The sequence below is a fragment of the Coenobita brevimanus genome, chromosome 22 (assembly GCF_032717465.1).
Source record: "Coenobita brevimanus isolate Jiangsu-jjx chromosome 22, ASM3271746v2, whole genome shotgun sequence".
NCBI lineage: Eukaryota > Metazoa > Arthropoda > Malacostraca > Decapoda > Coenobitidae > Coenobita > Coenobita brevimanus.
This window is the reverse complement of record NC_136975.1, coordinates 269,472-291,298: the sequence shown is the minus strand read 5'-3', so window position 1 is coordinate 291,298 and position 21,827 is coordinate 269,472. Positions and strand designations below refer to the sequence as shown.

At 44.9% G+C, this 21,827-nt stretch overlaps 1 protein-coding gene and 1 pseudogene across 1 annotated transcript; both read right to left on the bottom strand.

Moving 5' to 3' along the window:
• Nucleotides 1–388: 388 nt before the first annotated feature.
• Nucleotides 389–8,715, bottom strand: LOC145392350 (complement C1q-like protein 2; annotated as a pseudogene).
• A 1,147-nt stretch (nucleotides 8,716–9,862) lies between these two features.
• LOC145392349 (uncharacterized) lies at nucleotides 9,863–17,570 on the bottom strand. The gene is made up of 2 exons (XM_080266750.1): nucleotides 16,826–17,570; nucleotides 9,863–10,056 (listed from the first exon to the last, which is right to left on the bottom strand). Exons 1-2 carry the CDS (start codon nucleotides 17,568–17,570, stop codon nucleotides 9,863–9,865), a joined length of 939 nt encoding a protein of 312 aa, XP_080122876.1.
• Between the last annotated feature and the right edge of the window lie 4,257 nt (nucleotides 17,571–21,827).

Sequence of the window (21,827 nt, the reverse complement as noted above, 5' to 3'; positions counted from 1 at the left end):
AGCAAATAAATAAATAGCAGGTAGCTGATAAAGCAGCGAAGCCCGTAAGACGCAGTTAAAACCCTTCTCTACCTGCACGTCATGTATTTATCATTATACTATCTCAATATCTTTTCTAGCTTAGGAGAGACCGATGTTATTGAAGAGGTTACAAATAATTTTTAACTCTTCACTATCAGAACTCTCCCCAACGCTAAATAATATCAAATGACAGTAGCAAAACCATGATAAAAGACGTCATGGTGCTAAATCTATAACTTAAAGGGAATCGAGCACCAATTTGAGCAGCTAAATTCCATTACAGTGTCTCCAAAGTCCTAACAGAGATACCTGTAAGCCAACTAACATTAAATTCACAAAATACTGGGACTAATACTGCACGGATGAGTTAAAACTGGTCGATGAGGAAGACTGAGAAGGAGGTGTAGGCTTCGTTGTTGGGATGCTCGTAGACACTGCCGTCTTGAAGGTCCAGGTACACCCTCTCGCCCTTGTTGAGGAAGAGTAGGGCCAAGTTGGGAGCCCTGTTGGTAGTCCTGGCTGCTGCAGTACGCTGTCACCTTGTACTGCTCCTTCTTCATCAGCACCAGTTTGCAGGAGAATGAACACCCGACAGTAATATTCATAGCTTCTGTATACTCTTATGATGGAATGAGCAGCCCATAGTAATGCCCTACCATATTCTGTCACCTTGTACTGCCCCTTCTTCATCAGCGTCAGTCTGTGCAGGAGAGTAAACATACTTTCAGTCACATTCATGTCAATACCACAACGCTCTTTTACTTTCTCATTTGTCTGTCTGTCTCTGCGTTGATAATTAAGCCTTTTGGTACCTTGACGCTTTATCACTTTCTTGCCATTTCAAGGGGGTCCCGAAGAAAGGCGTCTTCACATGGTGGCACCAGTAGAACCAGGTTTCTTCACTGCGATGTTTTATTAACATCCATCAACTCTCTCCTCATTTCCCGAGAAAAGGATGGTAAACTGCAGGAGAAGGACAACTTCAGCCTGCAGTCCACTACTTCCACATATCAGATGAACATGGGGCTACTACTACTACTACTACTATTACTACTACTACTACTACTACTATTACTACTACTACTACTACTACTACTACTTCTACCATTACGACTGCTATTACTCACGTAAAGTCAGTGCCTTTGTCAGCCACTGGATGGAAGATGAAGTAGGCACCGGTGCAGGAGGCATGGAAGTCACTGTGAACCATGGACCAGCTGCCCAGATTCGTTATCAGCTCCAGCCAAATATCATGTTATTTACCCTTTTTACCGGGGACAGCACACGTAAGTCAGTTTGGGGAAAAAGCTAGAGAGGCGAGACTCAGATTGTTTGGATTTGTGCGGAGGAGGGATGAGGAGTATGTCGGGAGGCAGATGCTGGAAATGGAGTTACCAGGCAGGAGAAAGAGAAGAAGGCCAAAGAGAAGATTTATGGATGTAGTGAAGCAGGACATGCGAGTGATAGGTGTAAGAGAAGAAGATGCAGAAGACAGAATAAGATGGAGACGGGTGATCCTCTGTGGCGACCCCTAAGGGGAAAGCCGAAAGGAGAAGAAGAAGAAGACCCTCTTTACCGTGGTTGAAAAAGTGTCACTGTATAATTATAAATTCATTTGTGGACGAAATGGTGGTCACTGTTGTTGCTGCACTACAGCGCTCTGTCTGGACAAGCAGAAACATAGACCACAAACAAACAGCCACGTTCCTATGACAGACAGCGTTTCACCAGTCGGAGCAGTCCCAGTACATGGCGAAGAGCAAGAAAAATGGGGGAGGCATAGCCCCCATGAGGAGGAGCTGTGTATGGGAAATATGTATGAGTATTAATCTCGCCTTTGTAAATGTAACTGAGTTCCCTGCCTGGGAGTGCTGTGCACTGGGCCGTGATATAACCGAGCGTCTTCTCTGTCCAATTATACAAACACCCCTCACCTCCCCTCCTACCCCCGAAAAGAGGATGGTGGACTGCCGGAGAAAGCCGTGTTTTACTGATTTTTTGCAGGCTCCTAACGATTTTATTCATCTTCAATGGTCTCCAGTAGTTTGGTTGTTAATAACGACTAGGACCCGTAGTCTCGTCGGCTAAGGACGCCCCTTAACACCTCCTCCATGCAATTTATTTTGCTTATTACAGCTTGCCGTCCTCTTCTGCTACTTAAATCATTCAAGTGTTTGCAAAACGATAATAGCCAGCCGTATCCAAAAATGAATATGCAAGGAAGAGGTGTTGGAGAGCTTCCTTAACCGACGTGAATACGACCTTGTACTTAAAACCTCCATCTCGGGCAGCCACCTTTTATTTATTTATTCTTTAAACCCTTTATCTATAAATATTCTTGCACCTCCAGACGAGTTTGTTATTTTTAGAGTGTTTTCATACTGAGTAAAACTTTCTCAAGGTAGGGAGGAAAACGTAAGAACAGACATCATCAGATTGAAGTGGTAAATAGATATATGACGTATTTTTCATTGTATTTATTACTCGTCAGGCCAAAACCAGACTATTTTATTCAGCCTATAAAGGGGTTATGTGGCAGTGATAGGGGTTAATGATGAATATCAAACTCCTCCAGACGACAGAGAGAGAGAGAGAGAGAGAGAGAGAGAGAGAGAGAGATAACCTCTCAGGGTCGAAAAAGTCTGTCCCTACTCGAATAACATCGATTGGAGATAAAAATAAAAGTTAATTGATATCATTGCTTTGATGTAACTTCCTACTGTCTGACCTGGCAACTGGGGAATGTGGAGTGGGTGGAGAGGGGGGGGGTGAGGTAAAGGGGGAGTGTGGAGTGGATGGAGAGGGGGATGATCGGGGAATGTGGAGTGGATGGAGAGGGGGGTGATGGGGGAGTGTGGTGTGGATGGAGAGGGGGGTGATGGGGAAGTTTAGATTAGCTTATTTAATATAATAAAAATTTGGCGGGGCAACTGCCAGGGTCATATGCCGGTGGACAACAAGTTAAAAGAAGCCCAAAAAAAGCATACTCAAAATAAAGTAAATACTCTTTCGTAGAAAAAAGTATTTAAAATGACAAAATAATAGTTTGTAAAATATCAGTTACCTATAAAAGTGGAAGGAGGCCCGCCTCCTGAAGAAAACTAAAAACATCAGTAAAATCGCCGTAGACTCCACCAAGCATCGAGGATAGACAGTAGGCACCATCCGCCCCCTTACGTCTATGGAGGAATCTCTTACATAGGTCCTCCAGACTTGGCACTGGACCAGCAAGTGACGGACAGTGAGGGAGAACAAGGCAATCATTGTGTAGTGCCACAAATTTAGTATTCATGTATGTGTTTAGAGGTACTGTAATTTAGATAGGGTGTAATCTGAATACTAGTCTATAAAATCCTGTCCTAAGTTGTAGTTCATATGTTAATGATCGATGTAGGGTTAACTTTATATTTATATGTATACATCTCTGTATCTATGCATGGGCAGTGTAATCGTGAGTGTTGAGCTATGGGAATTCCTCCATCTGGTAGAGTAATGAATAACAGATGCGTGCAGCCCTTGTTTGTGCGTCGTTGTTGGGCGCCAAGTTTAAACCTTAAACAGAATAATAATGGGTATGCAATTCTTTCTGTATCATTGTTGTGAAATGCTTACTAATGAAGCTGCTAGAACCCAAATATGTAAGATTAATAGTCAAAAAAGGCCAAAATACTGTAATTTGTGAGGACCAAATAGTCCCGCTTGCTTTAGCCGTCACTAGATGGCATAAGCTACCCCAAACTCAAGGCGGGATGGCAGTAAATTCAGTATTTAAATGTAGTAAGGATTGAATCCCAAATTTTCCCCAATTCAATCAAAAGTCCTAACGTCATGTGTACACTACTATATAAATAGTGAAGAGAATTAAAACCCACCATATCACAAAAACACAATCTCATTTGATCTAGCAGTGGCGTCCCTTGGTGCCCGACAGGCCCCACTTGCTACTCAGACATCGTGAATAACAGACGTTGATTCAGTTGAGCTGTACACATTCCTCCTTTCTTCCCCCCTTTCTTGTTTATTCCTTACTTGTCGTGAACCATATGAAGTAATGTTGTTAAAAGCTTAACGTAGATTCGTTATCTAGACATCGTGTATAACAGACGTTGGTTCAGTTCACAGACACCGTGACGTCGGGGTGTGCACGAGGCCATCTTGTGATATTGCCCATAGACTCGTCTTACATACACACTTACACTACCCATGAATAATTTATAAACTGAATGTAGTAGAAATGGTATTATGAATCTATCAGGTGAACTTTATTTTATTTTTTTGTAGATAAGGTCTAGAATTTCGAAAATTGATGTGATCATGTAACGGAAAGGCGAATTCAACTCATCAACCGTTTTCTTTCTCTTATATTAATATGTTAGAAAAATTGGGAGCGTTGAAGGGAACTTAGTGGTTGTGAAAAAAAAAAAAATGTGATTTTTGAGTTGTTCCTCGAGGCTAAACAAGCCCGAGTGATTATGTATTCTTGGTGATTATGCATTAATGATGATTATGAACTATTAATAATTATGAATTGATAGTAATTGTGAATTATTAGTGAATTGCATGCTGAGATTATACTACTGTACACGGACGAAATAGAACACGTGATTATTATTATTATTTTTTTTTTGGTTCGAGGCTATGCCAGCCCGAAAAGACAACTCATGCCAATAAATGTCCCAGTCTTGAGGCTATTGACGAGCCCAAGAATAACCGATAATAAAGAGTGAGGTATGATGACCTCAGAAATCACTTGAATATTCCAATTGTTTCGCTTGGTGACAATATTGTATGATGATCGCCCAAACCATGGTTTTAATTTACAACCCTTTTCCATGTGACTAAAGGTCATGTAATTAAAAATGTCTGTTGATGACCAGTATAGAATTATTAAAGTATATGTCATTTTTATACCCAATCAAGGGAATTATGTCCTCTCACGCATAACTCACTCCCCTTCCAGTTCAAGATTCCTCCGCTTTGGGAACGACGAACACACGTGGTACTGACTTATTCTCGACTCGGCCAAAAAACCACAAACGCTACCAAAACTATCTTAAACAATTAACCTTTATCATACCAAGTCAAAACACCCCCCCCCCTCCTTTTGTTTTTTTCTGAGGTGAATATTCTATCAGTCATTGAGGGGAGACTAAGTCGAGTACCATTTGTATTATCAACGAGTAGGTTGAACGGAAACAATAACGGTGGGACTATAAAAAAAAAAATCCTATCATTACAATTGCAATAAGTCTGAATCCCACCACTCATCAGGAACCCATGTGTAAGCCGACAGTGCTCAACGCGAAGCCTGTGAAGAGCCACCTCCAATCGCTTGGGCATGGAGGGGAGAACCCTGGGCACAATCACACACTGAAAGATTTCTTTTAACTAATTATGAGCAGCACCTTCCCACTGTCTCCGCCAACATGCACGAATTGCGTACTTCTGGGAAGGTATCACATAGGAAGTGGGTAGTTGGAAGGGGTCCATTGAGAAGACGCAGCTTTAGCTAATGTATCTGCCCTCTCATTGCCCACCACACCAACATGCGGGGGAACCCAACAGAAGTCCACACGATAGCGACGATGGCTAAAAAGAAAAAATCTAAAATTGATAAAACCTGTGGATGGGATGCATTAAAAGACTCCAGGGCACACAGAGCATTACAGGAGTCACTAAAAAATCACCAAAGCGACTGGGGTAGAGTGAAAATGATTTGGAGAACATATAAAATCGCAGTCAGTTTCGCTGTATATCCTGAAGCAATATCAAGACGGCTACCTCCCCTATTGAAGGAAGGGAAGACAACACCAAAACCTACTCCAGTATCTGTCAGTATAGACAGAGGCAGAGCCCTCATGAGTTGAGACATGTTCTAAAAAGAGAGAGAGGGACACCTGAGAGGGAAGTGAGCCCCTTTTACCAACAATGTCACAAGAGGAAGTAGCTAAAAACCCAACCTCCGGATCCTACGTTGATAAATTGCTAGTCTTGGAACAGAGAGGGCTAACATAACAGACCGGACTCTGTAACCAAAGGGGTTTGGGAAACTAGGACGGGTGTCATAAACAGAACATCGGGAATCCTGGGAGACGACTGCACAAGAAACTGCATCCAGAAGGTGGTGAACAAGATACCAATACCTCATCACCAATGACTGGCAACATAAATCCAGAGGGAGGGCACTAGCATCCACCAACAAACTCGAAATCAGGGATGGCCTGAATGCCCCAGTTGCCAGACCTACACCAGCATGATGCACTGAATCCAACATCCAGAGACTGGCATCTGTTGCAGAGGAGTAGCTGTCACACCCATATTCAAGTTTAGGAAGGTTAAGAGACCTATGCAAGAGGAGGAAGGTCTGACGGTCAGCACCCGAGGAGGTATGACCCAAAACCCTCAGAAGACTCAAAGCTTTAATACAACTGCCTTTACAGAACGAATATGAGGAATCCAGGTTAGTCATTTATCAAATAGAAGACTGAATCCAGTCTTCCACACAGATATTCTTCGACCATAGAGATACAAGTTAGGGTCTGGGTGAACCCCCTGAAAGACGACAAAAATGCATAACCACTGTCTTTGTTAAAGACCCACGACACTCAACACTCTCAGAAATTCTGTTAAGAGTCAGCTACAACTTCCTCTCTATCAGAGACATTCTAGATGCAGTGAAGGAAATTGGGAGGTCATCTACTGTACATATAGTGATCCTCGTTCACCATCGGGAAATACAGTTACACTGTTGATGGCAACAGCAAAGAGAGTAATACTAAGGATACTCTCCTGTGGTACCCTATCTTCTAATGCACGGGCATTAGGAAGCACTCCTCCCACTCAGACCCTTAAAAAACAGTTAGATAAAAATTGCTGAATAAAAATAGGCAAGTGCACACGAAGACCAAACTCATGTAGAGAAAGTAAAATGCCATGACACCAGGCAGTGTCACATGCCTATTCCAGATCGAAGAAGACCGTGACCTGGTGTTGGTTAATGGAGAAAGCCTCACAGACAGAAGAGTCCAAGGACAGCAGGGCATCAGAGGCAGATCGCATCTGATGAAAATCATACTGGACAGGGGATAAGAAGTCACCTCTCCCCAAAAACCACACTACCCTAACACTGACCATCTTTTCCAGAACCTTACACATACAAGAAACCAGAGAAATGGGCTGATAATTCGTCGTCTGTAGGTGGTCCTTACCTTGCATGGGGATGGGGATATCTACAGTAACACCCCAACAAGCTGGAAGCTCACCAGTACACCAGATCTTATGAAACATTGACAGCCAAAACGAAAGGGACTCATCAGACGGGTGATGTAAAAAGACATAAGGAATATCATCACAGACAGGAAAGGAATCATGGCACCTCGACAGAGCCGCCTGGAGTTCAGAAATGGAAAAGAGGACATTATAAGACTCCTCCAGAAGAGGCAAAACTGAGACCACGAGACTCTGGGCTTCCATGGTGGCAAGCCGAAGGCGAATCTGTATTGTTCTGTGACACACTGGCAAAATGATCAACAGGCAACCCTGCAACAGTGAAAGAATCAGCCACAGTTCTGCCTGCTGCAGATAAAACGGGAGGGGAGGGAACAGTAATTTTTCCTGAGAGTTTCCTTACCCAGTTCCACACCCGAGTGAGGCACGCCCTCGAATTAACGGAGGAAACATAACCCTTCCAGGATGAACGCCTGGCCTCCTTTAAAACTCCCCTCATATGAACTCCCGCAATCCGTTAAACCACCAAATACTGAGGATTCTCACGGTGGTGATGAAGTCGTGAGAAGGCGACCCGTGTGGCTCTCACAGCAAAACTGCACTCAGAGTTCCCCTTAAAGAACCGAACGTTTAGGATATTGACCTCTCGGTCTTGGAGCAGATAATAGGGCCGCCGAGTGCAACATGTCAGTGAAATAAGACACCGCATCAGTAAGAAGCTAAACTCATTGACAGAAAGTGCAAAGGACCTTAATTCCCTGAAAAGTGGCCACTCAGCCTTACCCAGAAGCCAGCGAGGAAGACAAGGCTGAGGTCCACCCTCACAAGCAGTGAAAAGTAATGGAAAATGGTTGCTACCATACAGGTCTGGCAACACATCTGAGTTAAAATCTAAAACAGCTTTAGCTAAGGATAAGAACAAATTAGTGGAAATCTAAAACAGCTTCAGCTAAGGATAAGAACAAATCAGTGGCAGTAAAAGTTGCAGTCTGTCTATGAACATAAGTCATCTTTTTGGAGTTTAAAATGGCCAACTCCTCATCTTCCACTAAAGAGGCCAGCACAACACCCCGAGGGTTGGCCTAACTGTTATCGCATAATGAATGGTAACCATTCATATCTGCCAGTAACAGAAAGGAAGAAGGAAGGCCACGAATAAGGTGTTCCAGATCTGCCCTTTCGACAGTAGCACCAGGAGGAAGATAAAGATTGCAAACTGTATACTGCCGACATAAAAACATCTGAACAACAACAGCCTGCAGGGGAATGGAGATGTCTAGATGAGTATATGGAATATCCTGGCGAAGGAAAGTAGCACACCTCCATGACGATCTTGGCCTGGCACAGGATCAGAATAAAAGACATGGTAACCAAAATGACCTGAAGGAACAGCATCACCAGCCATGTTGTCCTGGATGCACATGCACTTAGAAGAAAATTGAGCAACAAGATGACACAGTTCCTCATAGCTAACACGTAAACCCCAATAGTTCCACTGGATGATAGAACCCATAGTGGAGGGAGGATCAGGATTAGGTGTGGGACTGTACAACTCCTGACAGACGAGCGGGTTTGGACTGATGCTGAGGAAGGCCCTTAGGCAGAGACTGTCTAGCACCAGGAACCTGCACTCTATGCCGAACATCTGAAGGCAAACATAAGGACGAGAAGGATGAAAGTTTCACATCTTTCTTGCTCTGAGCTGGAATAACACTGTGCTTGGGAAGTGGTTTGGAGGCTGCCTTGAGTGATGTAGGACAGCCAGTGCCACCACCAGAAGCCCCAGAAATAGAAGCTGAGTCCACAGGACCAGAACCTTGTGAGAATGATATGGTATGCGTCAGAACTGAGGCACCAACGGTCTGTACTACACTATTCCCAGGTGAGGATCGGACTACAGGTGAACCATCAACTTCAGCCTCCACCTGGCTAGACCCCACAGCCTCCAGGGCAGAGGGAACGGCCAAGAGATTGACACAAAGTTCCATAACAGAGACTTTTGGTGGGCGGTCTTCAGGCTCACTGGACTCTGAAGAACCACTGTGGCATTTTCCAGGTATAGATGGAACTTCGGGCATGCTGGACAAGGCAGAACATGCAGACACGTCAACATGGACATCCGCGGCCACCACAGAAGTAAGCAAAGCACCAGCCACCGAAGTGGGGGCAGAACCAGTCGGAGTAGAAGGTGGGAGATCATCAGCCTCACAAACAGTACTAACCTTGGGGACAGCATCCAGCAAATCACCAGTTGGAGAAGTGGGCACTGGAATGGGTCGGGGCAACTTCTGAGACGCAGGGTGGTGTACTGGCATTCCAGAAAGGACAGGAGCATAAGTAACCCCAGGCTGGAAGAAGCGAGTCTTGGCTCTCTTCTTAGCCTCAGGAAACGAAACCTTCTCATGTGTTTGAATAAACAAAATCTCCTTCTCCAAGCAGTTGCGAGGGCAATTTTTAGAGTTTACAGCATGAGGACCCCCACAGTGATAGCATTTAAGGGGTCCTGGAGTCACTGGTATGATTTAGCCCACCACAGGAGACACAGACACCAGGAAGACCTGGCTGTGCATGGTGGCAAAATTGACTAGCATCGTCCATAGCCTTGACACCGGAATCATTGCTTTGGGGTGGGCACGTATGGTTTCACAGGACGCAACAACCAAGCCAGCTTCACAGAACTAGGTAAGGTTAACCTGTCAAATGTCAGGAACATGGTTGGAGTTGGGGTCAGGGCACCATGTATTTTCTTCTGCAGGCGCTCAACATTCACCACACCAGACGACTGCTGTTCATCCAACAGCCGTGCCTCTGAGTATCGGAATAGGTCACGGGAAAATGATTCACTTACATTGGTTAAAGGTTGCATGAAGAACACAGGTAACACCGACACCAGAGACAGAGGTCAGATCCAGTAGTCGGGACCTCTCTTCTAGGGAGGACACCTCAGCCAGGATACTTCCATCCCCCTGTGATGAGATATTAGGTTCTCTCCCATATGCAGACACAGTGGCACAGTGCAAATCAAAAATATCAATATCTAGCACTGACCTACCCACAGCAGATATCGGTACTAGATATTTCACATATGATGTGGGCCCCACCAGCCTGATGTGACCGCCTCCCAGTCCCAGCTGAATGCTAGGGCAGAGAAGGATAGTCCTCAGGAGCCTGGAAAGGCTCTAGAATGGCACTAAATGCAGAAGAGTCTGAAAAATGTTCGAGGGCAGATGCAGCATCGTCAATAAGATTTTTATTTACACTAGCCATACATAGCAGTCAAAACTTCATTCTTTCACCCCTCCACCCACCAAGGAGCCCCTCATGGGGCCCGGGAACCTGGGAATGGCTTTGGTAGCCCGGGCAAGTACTACGTCTCCCAACACGACACACACAACAACGCTGTCTTTTCCACAATGAGAAATGACTCTCCGGAGGTCATATCTCGAAGACATCTCCTAGCCGGTGACAATGAAAGCAATCCAGGACCTATCAACAAATACGTATGTCCAACATGCTCAAAACACATCACATTGAGTTGACAGACAAAGGGTTCAGTTCAGTGCAATTCCTGCAAGAACTGGACCCATTTCACCTGCACAACACTTGCATCCTGAGAATATTACACAAACACCTGGACCTGCTCCTTCCTCCCACCCTCTAACCACTCCACTAGCCCCTTTCTTACTTTCTCTACACCTCCTCAGCCTAACCCACTGACCGTTCCCACACCATCCAATCCCCCAGCCCTTCCAATTCCACCTCAGTCTAATCTACCCGAACCCTTATCTCTATCACAGTCTTCTCCTACCCCTTCCCCTCCACCCACACCCCCATCTCCCCCCCCCCATGCTACAGCACCCAACACATCGTACATACAACATTAACATTGTTCAAATAAACATAGATGGCATAAACACCAAAAAACAAGAACTCACATAATTTATCAAACAACAGAACATACACATTGCCATCTTGTAAGACACAAAACTACGCAGAACACAAATAACTCCTACACTTCATAATTTCACCACCATCAGACAAGACCAGGCCGATGGCGGTGGCGGTGGACTCATCACCCTGGTACACCAATCCATCAACTTTTCAGATACTAGAGCTCACACAAAATCAGTTCTCCCCCCACATGACACCACACCAGAAATACATTCGGTTAAAATAAGCACTGGCAACAAATCACACATAACACGTGTCAGTCATCCCCCACAGTACCACACAATTACCCTCCTCAAATTCATCAAATCACTAACATACCCAACATCATCCTGGGTGGTGATTTCAGCGCCAATGCGTCTGCCTGGCATGTCAACAACCCTGACACAGACAGAGGGCTGGTACTATAATCCCAAACAGACAATCTTTTCATCCTCAACAATCTCCGGCAACGTACCCAAATCCCACACCAACCCCTCTTCCACCCATCATCCCCAGACATCACATTTGGCTCCCAAGACCTCACCCCCACAAGATCCTGGAGAGTGGTAAAAACCCTTGGTTCTGACCAGCTCCCAATCATCATCACTACCAAAACCAGAATCACCCCAGCTGGCCACAGACACACATACACTAACTATAAGAGAGCCAACCGGAAGGCCTTCACAATCGAAACAGAACACTCTTTGAAACACTAAGTAGTACACTCATCACAAACATCAACACCGCTGTGCACACTTTCAATGTAATTATTCAAAACGCAGACAAAAGACACATCCTTATAGACAAGAGAAAGAGACACAATCCCAACTTCACACCAGAAATTCAAGGCCTCATCAGTCAATGCGACATACTACAACACTCCCCAGCATCCCATACACAAGAAACCGTACAACAAATACAAGAACTCAACACTCAGATAAACAATGAAATTTCAGAGCAATAAACACCAAATTGTAATAATTATTTCCAAACACTTGATCACAAAACAAACACCAGCAGACTCTACAAAACACTAAACAGCATCACACTCTCGAGCAACAACACTACACAATCACACGCTGCCATCACAACAACAGACACCATACCCTCAAACAAGCGACAAGCAAACACTCTCATTTATCACTTTTCACACGTCAGGTATATGAACCCCCATCGCGACGACCGACATGTCATCTGACGCAAGAGACAGTTCCCCACAGACCCAAACTTCTCACCCTTCACTTTCAACTAGACCAAGCACATCTACAGCAACATAAGCACTACTCTGCCTGTGTCCCAGACAACATAAGCAACATACACCTTAAACATCTTGGACCACAAGGCATACAAGCACTCACCAACATATCGAACTACAGTTACTCACACAACATAATACCCAACATTTGGATGCATGGTACTATCATCATTATCCCCAAACCCAACAAAGACCCCACGTTACCTTTCTCACACCGTCCCATCACACTCCTCTGCACACCCTCCAAAGTTACTGAACGACTGGTATAACAGTTAGTAAAACCTGTCATCTCTTTAGCCTCATCACAACATGGGTTTAGGTCACTGCACTCCACAAACACTCTTCTTACAGACATTACACAAAGAGTTTTTGATGGCATCAGTTCAGCTAGGCTACCACAAGAACACTCCTAGTCACACTAGACACTAGCAAAGCTTTTGACTCCAACCCCTGCCACAACCTCACAAACAAAGTATTCAACACAAACATGCACAATAACAAAAATTTGGCTGGCAAACTATTTAGCAGGCAGATGTGCACATATAATATTTGCCTGTCAGTCATCGAACATAAAAAACATCACAAACAGCGTCCGTCAAAGATCTGTTTTGTCCCCTACACTCTTTAACCTATACGTGCACGACATACCCACACCGCACACACCATAAATGCAGATTACTTCCTGTGCAGACGACGTAACACTTACATATATACACCAAAACGCAAACACAGCCGCACATATCCTCCAGCCTTACCTAAACACACTATACGAATGGTTCACCACAAAGAGACTCACAATAACCTCAGCCAAATCTACAATGACCCTTCTCATAAACTTAAACAGCAGAACATAGTCACAATCCATACCTCACCATAAACAACACTCACCTGCCACACACACACACACACACACACACACACACACACACACACAAAATCCTTGGTGTAACATACAATACATTATTGTATTTAAACAACACATCACAAACACTGAAAGTAAAATAACACCAAAACTCAGTACTCTAAGGTCACTTGCCCATACAACATTCTGACACAACAAAGAAAAACCATCACAGAATACAAACAATATCTACGTTCAGTGATGAACTATGCAAGCCCTGCTTGGGTTTCTAACCTCACTGAAACACACTACAACACCTTACAGAGCATACAGAACAAGGTCCTAAAAATAATCACGGGCTGCACAGCTACAACACCTACAGCCCACCTACACCAAGAAACCAAAGTCCTCGAAGTCAAGGATCATCTAGACAGGAGAGGCACACAAATTCTTGCTGCAGCCTCCACAAACCCACACCATCTGCTACACTACATGCCAACATATCCACACACACACCAAGGAACATTAAAACAATACCCAGCACACGTTATCATACACAAATACTGTCATTTTCCCCCCTTCGCCCGCCTCAAACGAACTTTTAGAAACATATCCATGCTCAGATCACTCGTCGCTCCACTCAAAGACAACACACAGCTGCATGCACTGCCTCCTGATATCCACTCTTTTGAAATCTACCTCCCTGGTGACGACAGGGTCCACCTGGCCAGGCTGAGATGTGGGCATCCAGCCCTCTTGAGTTATCAGAAGAAGCTGGATGACTCCGTTCCTGATGCCTGTCCAGGATGCAACACAGCACTCCATACTAGTAAGCACATTATGGATGACTGCATTGTACACAATCACCTGCGCCAACAACACAGTACACACTCTTTGAGAGCTCTGAGGGAAAGCCCGGTCTTGGCCATGGCCAGTCTGCCTAGGGAAGAACTACTACTACTACTACAAGGAGAGATCATACACCAGGGATAACACCATTGGCGCCCCCAGAGGTAGTGAGGGAATATATGTAGGTAACCACTGTGGAACCCGGACAAGGGTGACTCCAGGACAATAGGAGCCACCAGGTCCCCCAGTGCCCACTTGACCCTAGCCAATAAGTGGCCAGCCGACTGACCTGGTCGGGCCCAACCTGGCCACCAGTCTGTCTGGAATAGGGGACCAAAGAGATGTATTTCTTGCTGCAGGGCGCATCGGTCAGCATTGCTCAACCCCCAGGACTCCCGTTTCCATGCATGACGGAACACCACGCACGGCAAAAACGTGGGGAGACAAAAACCCCACCCAAGATGGAAAATGGTCAGGGACGAGCAACATCACCAGCAGGCCTCCTCTACCAGTGATGTAGGGGATATGTTTGGTCCACAAGGCCAACAAATGCCGAACCCTACAAAGGTAGGCGCACCTCCAGAGTACGTGACTGTCAGCCACGCTTCAAGCCCCTCCATCACGTCAAGGTGACTCCCTTTCAGTGGGGTGTGATAGGAGAATGTGGGGTGGATGGAAAGGGGAGGTGATAGGGCTGTGTGGAGTGGGTCGAGAAGGAGGGTAAAGGGGGAATGTGAAGTGGGTGTAGAGGAGGGGGGAAAAGGGGAGTATGAAGTGGGTGGAGAGGGGGCGGGAGGGATAACTGGGGAGTGTGGAGTGGGTGTCCTTGATGAGGAGGGGGAAGGGAAGAATATATAGCTACTGCACCACAGTCTCACAAGGCGGCGCAGGGCAGAAAGTGTGATTTCTGTATTCCACGGCTCTCGTTACAGGTAACGTGGGAGCATTCGTGACATCCCCTTGGTGACAGTTTTCTTTATTCTCTCTCTCTCTCACTCTTTATTTATTTATTCTTCTATATATATCTATCTGTCTATCTATCTATATCTATCTATCTATCTATCTTTATATATGCTCGTATATCCATCTATCTATTGCCAGACGCCTTAATCACCTCCCCTTCTCTCACTCTATGTATTTACTGCGAGACGCCTCTCTCTCTCGCTCTCTCTCTCTCTCTCTCTCTCTCTCTCTCTCTCTCCTGCCAGACACCTTAATCCCGTAAGGGGTGGCCTTAAACAAATCTTCATGTCTTTCGGTCCTGTCAGTTGGCTGCCCTCCCTCCAACGCACACTCTCCTCCCTCATGTATCTCCCCACTCCATCCCTCCATCACATCCTATATCAGTGTGATCTAGTTATAAATGCTTCAAAATTTCTTTGGACCATTAAAAACGACAAATAAAAGGTTGAATGTGAGTGAAAATGGTGACTTTCTCCCATTCTCGGACAGATAACACCGAAAAAGCTTTTTTTTTTGTTTAATTATTATTATTATTTTAACTTGAACGGCATTGGTCACACGCAACGAAAAAATCCGTCAAATCATTGATAATTTTGTTATTTCGTCAACATTTCGTGGATTAGCAAGCGAGAAAGCACCCACTTTATTTCTAATTTTGTTTTCTTTTTCTTTTTCTTTTTTTTTAATGAAGAAAAATCGAATTGACAGTACCTTTTTTCCTCCCCAATAGCAAGAGGGCATTAAGTTTTCTGTATTTTGTAATTCCCACGTTTTGTCAGTGATACAATGTGTTTGTGTGTGTCACAGAGAGAGAATCGTTATCTTACATGACCACAACTATCATACTTCATAAGGGCCCTGATAAGACCGACTAATTTATATTTCTTGCATTATCTGTTTGTCATAATTTTGCCTCTTATCATAACCGGCTCTCAATATAATCAGCATAACACAGCCTCTGAGTATAAACAGTGTACCCCCTCCACAATATGTCTACCCCCGATGTATATATGTCCCCCCCCCCAATGCACACATGCCCCCACTAATCTTGCTATAGTCTCGCCAATCTAAAACCCAGGTTTGGGTGGAGTCTAGCCGGGGATTTCCCGGCGTACAGCGTTGCCTTGTTTCCTATACTCTGATTGGCTAGTGGCTAACCTGACACCGTTAGAGTTCGTCCGCTCCCATCTCGCCACCTGGCCTGACATGACTTCACCCACTTCTGTGTGTGTGTGTGTGTGTGTGTGTGTGTGTGTTTGTGTATGTGTGTGTGTAAAGACAAACTAGTTTAAGTTATAAATATAATCAAAATAATGAATTTAAAAGTCGCATTCTCTCTCTCTCATATAATTTATGATTTTTTACCTGGTTATAGCCTTTAAATTACACTCTACATATTAAAACTTAGACTTTCTTTCCACACCACCCAAGAGGTAAAAGTCACGGCGCGTTTTTTTTTTTTTTTTTTTTTTTAAGAGGTTTCCCCAATAGGCCTATTCCTCTTCTCTTACAGCATGTAAGAAATTATCATGAATCCTCCTCATCAGAAGAGGTGAGAGTGATAGTGAAAGAATCAATGAAATTATCAATTGCCACATCTCTTTTTGCATCATCTGTTTGAATTTGTTCTGCGTGTATAACGGCATTTCTCCAGTTTTCTGATGTAATTTTCTCAATTGCCTCATGAATAAGTGGCTTCATATCGGCATTCCGGAATGTATTCCTTTTTGAGACATAGCCTTTAAGCTGAGCCCATATGAGTTCTATTAGGTTATACTGGCAGTGATAAGGAGGCAGGCGTACAACTCGATGGCCGTGCTCTGAGGCAGTATTGTCGATGACGTAATTTGTATCGGCAGCAGTGATGTGGCGAGTCACAAGTTCCATAAGTTCCACTTTCAGGAGACCTTCTGGTACTGTTATCCCCTTCTTCTCCAGCCATTCTATTATCGTTGCTTTATTGTTGGAACCTGTTGGTGGTTTATGCTTTTTCCTTGAGTGATAGGATGCATTATCCATCACAATAACTGAAGAGGGAGGAATGTTAGGTAACAGTTGTACCTGAAACCACTTCTCGAATGTCTCGGCATTCATCTGATCGTGGTAATCCCCGACATTTTTTGCTTGGAATATCAGGGCAGCTTCGGGAACAAATCCATTTTTGGTTCCGGCGTGCAGAATAATCCAGCGACCACCTTTCCCTGTCGGTACCCGCACTCCCTCGGCTTTTCCTGAGGTGCTGTCTACCCAGCACTTAGAAACCGTGTGGTTCTGATTTATCCAAGTTTCATCTAAGTAGACGATAGTCTTGTCAGAGCTTGTAAGTGCCTTCATTTCTTTCAAAAACTTGCACCTGGCAGAGGTTACGTCGCTGCGTTCCATTAGAAATTTCCGTCCATCAACGCTTGCGTACCGAAATCCTATTTTCTTCATAACTTTTCTTAAAGTTTCACGGCCGCCGGGGTAAGAAAGGTTACTCTTCATTTCTGCGTGGATTTTTTCAAGGGTAGGGATTTCTTTTCTGTCATAGAAATTTAAAACAGTTCTGCGTAACACATCTTCATTGAAGTTATAAAAAAAGTCTGCAATTGGTTTTACACGTTGCCTTTTCTTGGGAGACGTAAACTCTGGAGAGTTGTTTTCTTCATTAGTGGAAGCACCTGACAGAAGCTTAAATCTCCCTCCAATGGATTAACTCCCAGTATGGGCCTGGTGTTGCCGCTCGTGAGTGTTTTAACTTATTTATTTCTATTAAGAAAATAGCGTATGTTCTACTGATTCCTTCAAATTATATTATAAACGTAATTGTTACATTACTTACCCAACTTAGAACTACCGTGAAAGTCGGTAAAAGTAACTACATATTTTTCAGCACCACTGTAAAATATGTATGACACGTTTCTTTATTGATGTACAAGAGCCATATGCATTACACGTTTACCTTCCTTTTATATGCTAGAATACTTACGTTTATATTGTATTAGTATGTGTGTACCTATCTGTGATGCCTATTACATATATAACAGAATCTACTCATCGCTCGTTTAGGAAGTATGGCATGGCTGCACCCAGCGCCAGATCCCACCCAAACCTGGGTTTAAGATAGGTGAGACTATAGGTCAGCACGCTCTCCCACGCCTGAAGACGGCGTTATTGCATCAGTTGATAGCAGACAGCCGAGACGGGCAGACTATTTTCTGTGAGCTTGTAATAAACTCCTTATCTAGCTGTTTGTACACGGAGTTTCTATTACCAAAGTATTGCAAGTTACACTTGGTAGCAGCAGAGTTTCGAACCATCAGATTCTGCCCCACTAATCTTGGTAGGTCAGCACGCTTTCCCAGAAAATACACCTCAACTCCTCGACCTTCTGACCTCCTACAGAAACGTGGTTGCCTTACCCGGTGAACCGATGTGTAGAACAGACCTTGTCAAACATACGATTGAACTACTCCCAGGAACTCAGCCGATTTACATACCAGCATATCGATTTCCTCACAGCCAGAGAAAGCAAACAGATCAAATGGTACAGAACATGTTAGACCAAGACATTATTGAACCCTCCGTCAGTCCATGGAATAGCCCACTTTTCTTAGTACCAAAGAAGGACGGCAACTTTAGACCAGTAGTCGACTATCGTAAGGTCAATTCTGTCACCATTTCAGACCTTTTCCCGTTACCTGTCCTCACTGATTTGCTAGAATCCCTTGGTGAAAATTACGTAGTCTTTTCATCTTTAGACCTCCTCAGCGGGTACTGCCAGGTCGAAATGGAAGAGTCCTCTCGCCCAGTTACAGCCTTTAGCACCCCTTCTGGATATTTCCAGTTTAAGAGACTCCCTTTTGGTCTGAGAAATGCTCCTTCCGTGTTCATGCGACTTATCCATTCAGTCTTCAGCGGTATGATGGGACACACTCTTTTTGCTTACCTAGATGATATCATTGTTGTGAGTAAATCCATCCCTGATCATTTTACCAAACTCCAGCAAGTCTTTGAACGCCTCCAGCTCGCAGGCCTGAAAATCAATCTCAGTAAATGTGACTTCCTGCGAAAGAAAATCAAATTCCTAGGCCATGTCATAGATGCACAAGGCATTCATACTAATGAGGATAAAACTAAGGCGATCATTACCTTCCCAGAACCTACCACTACCGAAGCTGTACGAAGTTTCCTGGGCCTCAGTGGCTATTATCGTCGCTTCATCCGGAATTTTCAAAGATCGCCGCTCCTCTGACTCACTTACTCAAGCAGAATGTGCCCTTTGTTTGGACTAACGACCAGTCACAGGCTTTCCAAAAGCTAAAGACAGCTCTTGTAAATGCCCCTGTTCTAGCGTTCCCTGATTATACCAAACCCTTCCTTCTCTGCACAGATGCCTCAGGCACTGGACTTGGTGTCGTTTTGATGCAACTCGATGAAGCATCAAGGAAGCGCGTAATAGCATATGTTAGTCGCACCCTTACAACCGCTGAACATAACTACAGTGTCACAGATCTCGAAGCGATAGTGGTAATCTGGTCCTTGAAACATTTCAGAGATATAGTCTATGGTTATCCAGTGCATATCCAAACAGACCACCTTCCACTATGTGATTTGTTCAAGAATCGCAACCTAACAGGTAGACTAGCTAGATGGTCTGTCATCATCCAGGACTTTAATCCCACATTTCAATATGTACCAGGCAAGTTGAATGTAGTCGCAGACGCACTCTCACGTCACGTAGCAGCAGCTGTAACATCACTGCAGCCTGAAGTAACTGCAAACACTACACTAACGTCAGAAGTTGTTCGATACTTTCAGCGCCAAGACCCCATGTGGTCCAAAGTCATTTATTTCCTAGAATCTGGCGATGCCTCGACCTTACCTACTCTGCCAGTATCACTAGATGAGTTTATGCTAGATGATGATCTCTTGTACAGGAAAACAATGCTAACAGGCAAAGATATGCCCAATTGTGAAGTACGCCAACTTGTTGTCCCCACTGCCCTGATACCAAAGGTTCTTCATATTGTTCATAATACTCCTCAGGCTTCCCATCCAGGTAAAGACCGATGCTTGCGCCAAGCACGTCTCAAATACTATTGGCCAACCATGCGCCGAGATATGAATGCCCGCTGTGACTCTTGCCTCTCCTGCCACCGCCACAAAGGATCAACCGGCTTACCAGCACCTGTCTTACAATACCCAGTCCCGTCACGACCATGGGAAACTGTCTCAATCGATCTCTTAAAACTACCTCTCACAGAATCTGGCGCTGAGTACTTGTTCGTAGCGGTCGACCACTTCTCCCGCTACTGTGTCCTCGTACCCCTCTCCGACAAGACCGCGAAGAGCGTTGCACGTGCCCTTGTAGATCACGTAATTTGCCCGTTCAGTACCCCTCATACCATTCTTACTGACAACGGTACAGAGTTCAACAATAGCCTTCTCGATGAGATCTGTCTCCACTTTCATATCAGTAAGTGCAATGTCGTGCCTAACCATCCGGCTTCCAATGGCCTTGTAGAACGCCACAACCGAAAAATCTTAGAGTGCCTCAGACATCTAGGCTCCCATAGTTCGTCCTGGGATGACTGGATTCCCCAGGTGGCATCCTCCATCAATAGTTCCATCAATGCATCCATTGCTGAATCTCCCTTCTTCGTCCTCTTTGGCTTTGACAAGGACCTCCCATACTCTCTCTTATCCTCAAAGCCAGAACCCATCTACAACATGGATGATTATGTTAAACTAAAATTGGCCAACTTCCAGACAATCCACCAGTATGTCCAAACCACTTTGGCTTCCTCTCAGGAGGACATGCTGCAGCGCCAACATAAGTCCACCTCTCCTATCACTATCAATGTAGGCGATCTTGTCTTTGCTCATTCCCATACGCGTTCCTCTAAGTTGGATGACAAATTTACAGGGCCCCACCACGTCCTCACTCAACAAGGCAACAAATTTCACCTCCAGGACCTGTCCACTAGGGACACCAGATGGGTCCACGTCGATGACTTAAAGCGAGCACCCCGTGGCCTCGTGTTGGAAGAGTCACTTCCACAACCTCCTGCCCCCTCTTCCCCTCCTCCCATCCCTCAGTCTACCTTGTCTCCACCTATCCCTCAGTCTCCTTCCTCTCCACCTCCACCTGCTCATTCATCCATCAGTCAATATCGGTCCAAACTGCGCTCTGCCCATCAACCTCTTCATGACCTCCCCCATTAACTCTACCCTGATTTTCTAGGTACGATGTTAGCGATCTCCCTGCTGGCAGTGCTGACCCTCCTGGGGTCTGGGTCAGGTCAGGACGATGGTGGAGTACGTCCCGGGGCCTTGGTCGGCTCGGGAGGCTAGGTAATGCTTATCGAAGACGTAGCCTCTTTGCGCTACGATCTTGCGCCCCTGGCCAATGTAGCCATTGCCCTACCTGCCTACGTGCACCAGCTCCGCGGAATCAGGAACCATCTCACGGCCCTCATGGGGACACACAACCCGAATGAGTATCTCTATAACCTTTTCCTCCCATTCTCCTGGCAATTGCAATACATAAGTAACAGATTCACTGAGCTCAATGACACATTTTCCATTCAGACACCCGTGGGTCGTTCTCGTGTGAAAATAGGTCTCTTCGACTTTGGCGGTGAGATTCTGAGTGGCTTGTTTGGCGTTGCTACAGCCCATGACATTTCTGGCTTCAAATCTGATCTCACTCATTTAGCTTTAGCCCTAGAATCACAACGCCGAGTCATTAAAATCCAA